The sequence below is a fragment of the Lingula anatina genome, chromosome 1 (assembly GCF_051362555.1).
Source record: "Lingula anatina isolate TDL-2025a chromosome 1, LinAna3.0, whole genome shotgun sequence".
Taxonomy (NCBI): Eukaryota; Metazoa; Brachiopoda; class Lingulata; order Lingulida; family Lingulidae; genus Lingula; species Lingula anatina.
The window spans coordinates 63,491,267-63,500,627 of record NC_141767.1 but is presented as its reverse complement, the minus strand read 5'-3'; the positions used below and the strand labels follow the sequence as shown (position 1 = coordinate 63,500,627).

The following is a 9,361-nucleotide window of genomic DNA, read 5'->3' as shown; positions in this document are numbered from 1 at the left end:
GTGTTTGGAACACCAGAGCTCGAGCATGTCATCCATAAAATAAATAATAAATAAACAAAATAGAAAAATAAAAATAAAAAATAAAATAAAAATAAATAAAAATAAAATTTCTCAAATATTTATTCACGTATAGGTTTTAAGGCAAAGGTAGGCCAAATTCGACAGAAGCGCAAATGGATGGCCAAATGCTTGTAAAACATTATAAACTGGAGCTAGGTCGCCTACATGGATCAAACACCATTTTTCACAACTCGTCACCCGAGGGCGCTAAAAGTTTACATTGGAAACAGGAAACAGGTCAACTCCATTTCGAGGTCGACCTTGAAAAGGTGGTCGTCCCTTCCGCAAGTGTACCGCAATATGGCGTGCTGTTGTGTCAGTGCAGTAGGAAGCTGAAATAAAAGGACCAAAACTTTATGAACATCGTGCCTGAAGGTACACGAAAACACTTTTAACTGGATTTACATACTACAAGGTGCAACGGAGGACCCACAGAGATTGTCAGAACGTGGACATTTCGAGGTACTTAAGTGTCTCAAGTTTTTTGTACATACTGCTATGAGGCCTTACCAGCGGTAAGGGTACCGTGAGCTTGTAGGGCCGAAAACTGAGGCAAGGTCTACCCGTGACCTACACAATTCGAGAAAATATATATTGATGGATGTAAAAGACATGTAAAAAGATATAAGGAGTCCTAAGCAAAACGTTGGGAACGTTGGGGAAATTAAAATTATCATGGAAATACAAAATCGCTTTTGAATCTGCAGGCATCAGTTGAGGCAATACAGTGTTTGGCTTTTGCGGTTGTCAACCAACAGGTGGCAGTAGTAAACGTTCAGTCTTTGGTCGTTCTTGGATCGAGACTGATGTGACCTACATACATGTATATAAAATGCTTCAAGTACCTGTACATGTCAGTGACATGTACATGAAGGCAAGGAGTTATAACAGAAGGAGATTACACGCGTGGGGGCGGAGCCCGTATTACGGTCTCTCATTGGTCGGAATGAATAGAACCCAGAGAACAATGGATGCCTATCTCTGTTACGCTTAATTGTTACTATCGTTTAAATCTCGTTTGTTAGTATCTGTGCCTTCGTCTGTTGATTTTTGAGGACAGAAACAGAAACGGAGTCCCAAGTTTCTAAAAAATGAGAGAAATACAGAATTTATATGATATTACGTTGGACAAGGTTTTCAAAAAACAGGTAAGTGCTTTTAAATGCATAACTACACGAAATATGAAGATAAATTGCAACTTTTATGTCGTAGGGTCTCACTGTGTAAGTGTCCAGCTACACGTTGATCTCGCGAGGTGGTGTGTGGAGAATAAATATTGCACGAAAAATATTTCCCACTCATAACAAGTGCCTATAAATATAGTATCAGATGAAGAAAGTTTGGTCTTTATACAGTTGCAATTGTTAAGTAATTTGTGGCAATAGCAAAGAATAAAACTTGGGTGCACTTTCAGTAGCCGAATAACAAGCAGATGCTTAAGCCGCCATCTTGTTAATATTTCGAAAAAAAATTAGGCTACTCCAAAAGACATTTTCCTCCTACTTTTTGAAACTTGCGTCACATGACAGTCATAAAATTTAACTAATTGTTATGTGTGCAACACACTTGCTTGAGCAGTATTGTTTTTTTTTGCGATTTAACATGTGGTCTAGCTTGGATACGATAATTGACAATTTTCATGAGTTCCGATCAAAAAGTGTTACGCTTGTTACGGCCAAAAGCCTTACCGTTTTTTGTACTTTTCAAATGCGTGATTATAAAAAAAATTGGTGTGTTTAGATTCTTGAACATCTTGGTCGTGGCGTGGTATATATTGCATGGATACTGCTCCAATATTTCTTGAAAAAAAATAACCTGATTTGTTCAGAATACCAATTTTTTACTCTAGTGTTATGGGTAAATGTACCATTTTGGTCTTTACCTTTTTCGTGTTTAAAACTAAAAAAACTTATCATGACAGTTGGTCATCCTTTTTCTTCTCACCATGGTGGGTGGCTTTGGAGTGGTAACTGTGTAGTTAAAGTAAGGTGCTCAGTTATTTTGACTGGAAAAGTTTTGCCTCTGACCAGCATTTTCCATCATGGCGGTCTAACAGGAAGTTAGACTTTACAGTGTCTTTGGTGTAGTTATTTTAAACTTATTTAGTCTTCTTTTTGCATATGTATGTTTTAATTCCTATTAAACCATTGAAAAGAGAACACACGAATCATGGTGCTTCCTTTCTAAGGTTTTAAGTTCACACAGGCTCCACCAATTACTTAACCTGTTATCTCACTACACATCTCCCTTTGAGTCAAGGTGTGTAAGACACACCTCATTGTGTACAACACCTCTATAATTTAGGGGCACTTGCTTCTCTACTGTAATTATACCTTACTACTTTGGCATGTTAGGTGGCAAGCTTGGATGTTTCAGTTCATTTTATGAAAGAAGCTTTGCCTTGGTGGTTACAAAAGAATAGAACTCTAGTAAGGTTTATTGATTACTTGAAAGTAAATATTTCATCTTGCAGTGTTGAAACAGAAATTCACTCAAAATTGATAATGAATTTGACATGCATACCTAAACACTACTCGAGTTTTTTTCTTCTATTATAGATATGGGAGAAGAGTGCATTGAATATATGAATAATGCTCAGGCTGTACAAAATATCATTGAAAAAAGAAGGTCAGTGTGTCTGGGGTAAGTTACTTATGTCATAATGCCTACGATGCATTAAACATTCACTAACAACAGTATACTTTTTAAAATTTTTTTCACCAATTTCAAAATACAACAACCTTGGGCATTTTCCTTTTAGCAACTGGCCTCTCTGAAATCCCCTTTTTGTGCTGTCAGAAGAGTAGGAACCAGGGCAAATTTAAATAATTTCTTGTAATAAGTACAATTTCTTGGGGTTATAAGCCTTTGATCATGAATCAGTTGTTAATTGTTCATTTACATGGTGAACATTATTTCAGTCAAGTCATAACAAGACATATTAAACTTCACTGCGTAATTCCACAATGTCTACGTGGATACTAGTAGTTCATAATGCTATCATTGTGTTTTGTTTTTTTTTAACCTACAGGGTTCTCTCTTTTCTGAGTGGTATGGCATTGGCAAGGCAGAAGAAAAGGCCCTGAAGAAATTCTCACTTGAGTTGTCCTTTTTGGCGAAGAAACTGGATAAGACTGACCAACAGAGACTCCATTAAATTATTAGTGCTCCTTCATGACATTTTAAAATATTTTCAGTCATCTAACTGACTACACATTTCAAAAGTGGACATAAATTTTATGCTACTGTCATGTGGAAAAAAATTCAAAACATATAAATAATTTGTTGAGTGCCATGGTATAACAGTCTACATGATTGCCAGTAAATTTTGGACTGCTTCAGTGAAATTTCTTTAATGCAGTTATTTACTGGTCCAGTTAATTTTTTCAGCTGTAACATGTACTCCAATTCATTTTATAAATGTTCTAAGTGTTGTCTTGGTCTATAATAACCTTTTGAAAGTCCCATGTTTTTGGTCCTATTGTAAGAATTAGCCACTTTTTCTTCTAGGATTTTTTTTTTTCATTTAGCCCATTAGATTCTCAGACCTTGCTGGCCTGTGAGTGGAATAGCATCTGGCACAGACTGATATCAGCAAGTCAGATAAAAAATAATATAATTATATCTATTTGCACGTTTGAAAAAAATGCCAACATAGACTGCATAAAACCTGAAAACTGTAGCAACTTGATCATTCTTATGACTTCATTAATTACTGCTTATGTGTAAAGTTTTTTTTGTTCTTCTGTTGATATAATAAAATGGTTTAACTCAAAGATGCTACAATCGTGATGCTTGAGTATAGAGTTGACTTTAAAATTTTTTAATTTATATAGTAAATAATAGTTTGAAATTCTATATTCTCATCTTTATTTGTTTCACCTAAAAGAGCTCAGTTAATACTAAATTTCTAATATATTTTGTACATAAATATATTTATGAATGAATAAAAATTATTCTCAATGTTTAGCACTGTGCACTTGTTCACAGACAAATGTGAACAGAGTATGTGTCAAAATAATCTTGAAAAAAAAGGAAAATTTCCAAGATAAAGAAATTTATAACGAGTATTCAGTAAACTGACATGCCATGGCATTGCCTCATTTTGGTTAAAATTTTACTTTAATACATTATAATATTAAAATTATACTGAGAGAAAATACTTTAAGAAATTTAAAACCAAAACCTCAAAGCTTGGGCACTGTCACAATGTATATGTTTATGGGACCTAAGGGATGTAGGGTTCAAACGTTTATGTATTAATATTATGTCCTTTGGCAGTGAGGACGTTCACTTGAATATCATTTTCACAAACCACAGTTGGAACGTTTTTCTTGTGCCTTCTCCTTGGTGATTTTTCACTAGGTTGTGCAAAAAAAAAGCCATCTATCACCGACTCAAAAAACTAATGGCGACTATCCTCAGTCCGACCTTAGTATCCTCTCTATGATATCATTCCCTTCCAGCACATCGTCCAAATAATTACCCGTGAAAAAATCGTCAGCATACAGCGCCGCTTTGACACTACTAATCTCGAATTCTAACTCAAAATAACGCATATGAAATTAATCTCCAAGCTGAGGAGAGCGACGCAGACGAAACCTTGAGACCGGAGGCCCCCCGTAGCTAGCTCCGCCCACCGTAACAGACATCGGACAATAGAAAGGCTTGCGTGTAATCTCCTTCTGTTATAACTCCTTGATGAAGGTATAGGGACAGTCGGTCATCCGGGCACTTTACCTTAGCAACGGGCATCTGGGGTAAAACAAATCGGGCAACATGGCGGATCGCATTAACTTCTATGAAAAAGTTGGCAGACTTTGTCCGAAGATATCATACTTCACAGTTCCTGGCCACTTGTGTCAGTGAAGTTGAGTTATTTACCTGGTTGATTCCCTTTACAGGCTTTTGTAATTAGCCGCTGCACACCTGGTTAAGAGATAAAATCGGCCTTAACTGCCGATCGTTATCTGTGATCGGGAATCTTACAGTGGTAGATTGCAAAGACTCATTTGCTTACCTGGATGAGCATATTATTGACATCTCTTTGAAAAGAAAACCATGTGGAAGCAACTGATAATATCAAGGAAGGTCTCAATTGTACTTATAACTGTTGACATTGCATATTGCTGACACATATGACGGGTAGATTTTCAAGCTTAATGAATTGAACCGGTACCGTTTAACTCTCAGGCACGCGTACAAAAGTGAAATGGTGGAAGCTTGTTGTGCACCAGGTGACACTACCAACACATTAATAAAATCTTATGGGATTTGTTAAATTTCAAAGATCAACAGCAAAGTAAACGACTGTTGCAGGCTATAGGTCGTACAAACGTGACTTAAGACGGGATTGTTGATCGAAACAAAATTTGGTCATAGCTATACATGCACTACGAGATTTGTGTATGTGTGTATAGTTCATTTTATCATAGATAAGGAGAAAATCATTGTACCTTGTTTGGTATTTATGTTTGTCATTTGTTACATGAATTCATAAGAAGTATTTACAAGAAATTGAGATTACATCTTGCGTTGGCGTGTGTGACGGTACATATCAATTCTTTTAGTTAAAATTAATGGACTATAACGTCGGACTTTTTTGTTGTAAGTTATAAAGATAACAAAAAATAAATACGTCAATATATTGACAAACCTGTCAGTTAATGTCTAAATCTTTTAGTTATCAAGTAAAATATAAAAAGTTGCCATAAATAAAGCGACCTTAACTGGTAAAATAACATACAGCTTTATTACCGTGTTTGCTATTCAATTTAATTTTAATTCTGTCTTCCAGTTTTCTACGCCAATTTTCGTACCAGAAAAGTGCACAATAAGATTGTAAACACTCAAAGACGCATAGCTGCAAATATTAATACAGGTAACACCACGTGTCTTCTCTTCAAAAACGTTACCAAGCAACTGTTTACGCTGTCCTTCCAGGCTTGTATTAATATACATGAACTGTATACGGACCAAAGAGGCCATGGGACCGATGACATTGCCCCTATCCCGTTCCCCTGGCTATTGCAGCAGTAGGTGATTTAATCACAATTTGTAGAAATCTTATTCTAATAACTTCTCAGTGTTGCACATTTTCTTGGCCTTTCTCACGACCCACGTTCTAAGAAGCCATTCCTATTTCACCAACTTATGTACATGTATATACTAAGGGTGGACATTTGCGTATGCAGTTAAAATCAATTTTGTCCCGTAACAAGTTAAACAGTAGCTTATTACAAAGGCCTGCTAACTCAATAGTCCAGGTAAATCATTCAACCTGCCAGACACAAAAGGTCAAGCACTGCCTTTGCAAAATCTTCTGCTGTAAACTTCCCAATCACAGATAACGATCGGCAGTTATGTTAAGGTCGATTTTATCTCTTAACCAGGTGTGCAGCGGCTAATTACAAAGGCCTGTAAAAGAAATCGACCAGGTAAATAACTCATCCTTACTGACACAAGTGGTCAGGCACTGTGAAGTATGATATCTTCGGACAAAGTCTGACAACTTTTACATAGAAGTCAATGCGATCCGCCATGTTGCCCGATTTGTTTTACCCCAGATGCCGGTTGCTAGGGCGCGTGACGTCAGCCCGACTGTCCCTATGGCCAAATTTCGAGAAAAACATAGTAGTTTGATCAGTTAATATGTTACCGGTATGAGGATGCGTATAAAACGTATGCTCATATGTACATTAACGTTGTATTTGGCAGGTGTGTACTATTTTTTCATCCTTAGTGGTGATCGATCCAAGCTAAGTGTAGGTCCAGGTAACGAAGCAGGTGATGACCTAGATACTGAAATGCGACATGTGGCTGCTGACGGTAACATTGTTTACATGAAACGAAAGGAATTCACAGGAGAATCAGCGACACAACCTCGCCGCACTGCCTATGAATTATGTCCACAGCTTTTGCCCCCTCCGTTTAATACAGCAGATCGTCAAGTTTTCTTGCCGGTGGGTGGACAGGGGTTATTCTACACTTTCTCAGCCTTTGTTGACGATCGCTTAGGAAAGAATGGCGTACTAATAATTTTGTCGATAGGGGATTCCAGAGGCAAAATGATGAAGTTCCCACGTTATTGCCAAGTTTGGTACCGTGATGAGAATGAGGAAGCACCTGTAGCTGCGACGGCCACGCTGAATGTATTACCTGGTGGACCGGAGATATTACCTGAGGACAAGGGGCTAAGGTGTGATAAGATTTCTTAATCTGATTTAACATGTGTGGCTTTCTATTTCTTTCACTTTGCTTGCTTATTTGTTTAACAAATGCACTTTAAATATTTCTATATATTATAATTAACGCAACTCGCCGGGCATGTTATACAGAAAAAGATCGCCCTGTAGCATAATTCCAGGGTTTTGCTGGAAGGGGGGGCATTAGGATAAAAATTAATCTGCCTCACTTCTTATATTAAATAGTAGACGGTGACAAGTTTACTGTGATATGAAGGGCACAAGGGTGGAAGAATTACTTGGCTTTTCTTCCTCTCGTTTGTTATACTGTTTTGGGTGTGGTGAAGGGGTAGGCCTACATGTGTCTCCGAACCTATATAGTAAGGGAGGGCAGGTGGTTCACTGTGATAGCCTAGATCCTTCATATTGTAAGACTGTCTAATACATGTGTAATACACCGATAATTGTAGCGTTATATGATGTTAATATGATGTTAATAGCCCCATGCTTATAATCATTCATTATTCCATTACATTACCACATTCATTTGATATTTATATTTACCTAATGATAATGATTCATCATTGATGATATAATTAATTAATGTACTTGTTAATAATAATAGTATCTTTACTTATTTTAGTGAATGGCTGAAGGATTTATTATTTCAGTTTTGTCATGTATTTCACACAGGTACACAGGCTATACTTTCAACTGCCCCCTGCCGTCACAGAAGAGACCGTATGCCGTGTCACTTGCATACAATAAGTGTGACGTGCCTGCTGGCGGCGTTCTGAAGGTCCTGAATACCAAATCATGGCAGAATACAGTAAAACCACGCTTTGGGTTTGCAGTTTGTGTGACACCGCTACATCTGCATTATGATAACTTAAACCAGTTTATAGAAATGGTGGAAATGAACCGCCAGTTGGGCGCGGAACATTTTACCTTTTACAATTACAGCATTGGTCCACGAGTGACCAAAGCGCTTAAACATTACATCAAAGAAGGTGTTGTGGATCTTATTCAGTGGCCGGTACCTGTCAAGGTAAATGTGTGGCCGCCCATCGAAGGATATAAAGAAGAGCTTTATTACTTTGGGCAAATACCTGCTCTTAATGATTGTCTACATAGGTATTTGCACAAAGCAAACGTAACAGTGATGACTGATATGGACGAATTTATTGTACCACGTGTTGATCGAACTTGGAGGGACCTATTTGAAAGGCTGGGAGCAATGGACGAGAAAGTGAGAGCATATGTGTTCAAAAACACATTTTTCAGGACAGAATGGCCGAACGATGAAAGTCTTTTAAAAAATAAATCAGTCAATGAGTTTAACCTGTTAACACAGTTAAAAACGAAGAGGGAAAATTACGTCAGCAGGCCACACACACGTTCGAAATATTTCGCTATCACAGAACGCGTTCGCATCGTCGGCATTCACTTTGTGTGGAAGGGTTTTCCTGGCTACCCAGAACGCATTGTGCCGGAGGAGGTTGGATTGTTACATCATTACAGAAATTGGGAGGATCCGACAGACAAAAACTGGATCGTGGATAGAACTATGCATAAATATAGTGATAAATTATTACTCAGATTGAATAATATTCATCGGTTATTAAAACAGCTGTGACAATGAATTTTTCTATGTGTTATTGTAGGCTGTATCTTATCCTGAACACATGTTTTGAAACACAGTTCTTTATCCTTACATATGAACCACATTGATATTTACGCAAATAATTTTTACATTTTACATTCTTCTGGTATTCTCAAATATAGTATACAGAACAACTGTCTCATATAAAAGAATATCGATTAGTTGGTTCTTTATTGCGCTGTTAGCATCTTTAAAACTCACGCACGAAAAAATACAAGAAATAGATATGACCGATCATTCGGCTTACTGCATGTGAAGAAATAGTTGAAAACTTAAAAACGCATCCACTTCCGGATAGAGAGCGATAGAGTTGTAGACTTGCACTGAAATGTTGTTTGGGACCGAAGTAAAACTTTTTTTTTGATGCGCCTGAATTGCGTGGGAATTTTTGGCTTGGAATTCTCCATAGATACGGATTTAGAATGCATGCATTTTTCCTGCATGACCAGTGCCG

The 9,361-nt window shown here is 37.3% G+C and overlaps 1 protein-coding gene across 4 annotated transcripts; it reads left to right on the top strand.

Moving 5' to 3' along the window:
* Positions 1-845: 845 nt before the first annotated feature.
* LOC106152642 (uncharacterized) lies at positions 846-9,271 on the top strand. Of its 4 annotated transcripts, none has more exons than XM_087010605.1 (4): positions 846-1,208; positions 2,619-2,688; positions 3,092-7,258; positions 7,938-9,271. In XM_087010605.1, exons 3-4 carry the CDS (start codon positions 6,723-6,725, stop codon positions 8,878-8,880), a joined length of 1,479 nt encoding a protein of 492 aa, XP_086866731.1. In that variant the 5' UTR covers positions 846-1,208; positions 2,619-2,688; positions 3,092-6,722; the 3' UTR covers positions 8,881-9,271. The 4 variants fall into 4 exon arrangements, with proteins under 4 accessions (XP_086866731.1, XP_086866707.1, XP_086866723.1 ...); XM_087010581.1 differs by having other exon boundaries at positions 2,619-2,703; XM_087010597.1 differs by lacking the exon at positions 846-1,208 and adding an exon at positions 1,534-2,489.
* Positions 9,272-9,361: the final 90 nt, after the last annotated feature.

What these genes read in the sequence shown, in the direction of transcription:
- LOC106152642 (XM_087010605.1), top strand. Translation starts at nt 6,723, where the DNA reads ATGAGGATGCGTATAAAACGTATGCTCATATGTACATTAACGTTGTAT. An exon ending in CCTGAGGACAAGGGGCTAAG is followed by an intron (nt 7,259 to 7,937) that starts GTGTGATAAGAT and finishes TATTTCACACAG; the next exon opens with GTACACAGGCTATACTTTCA.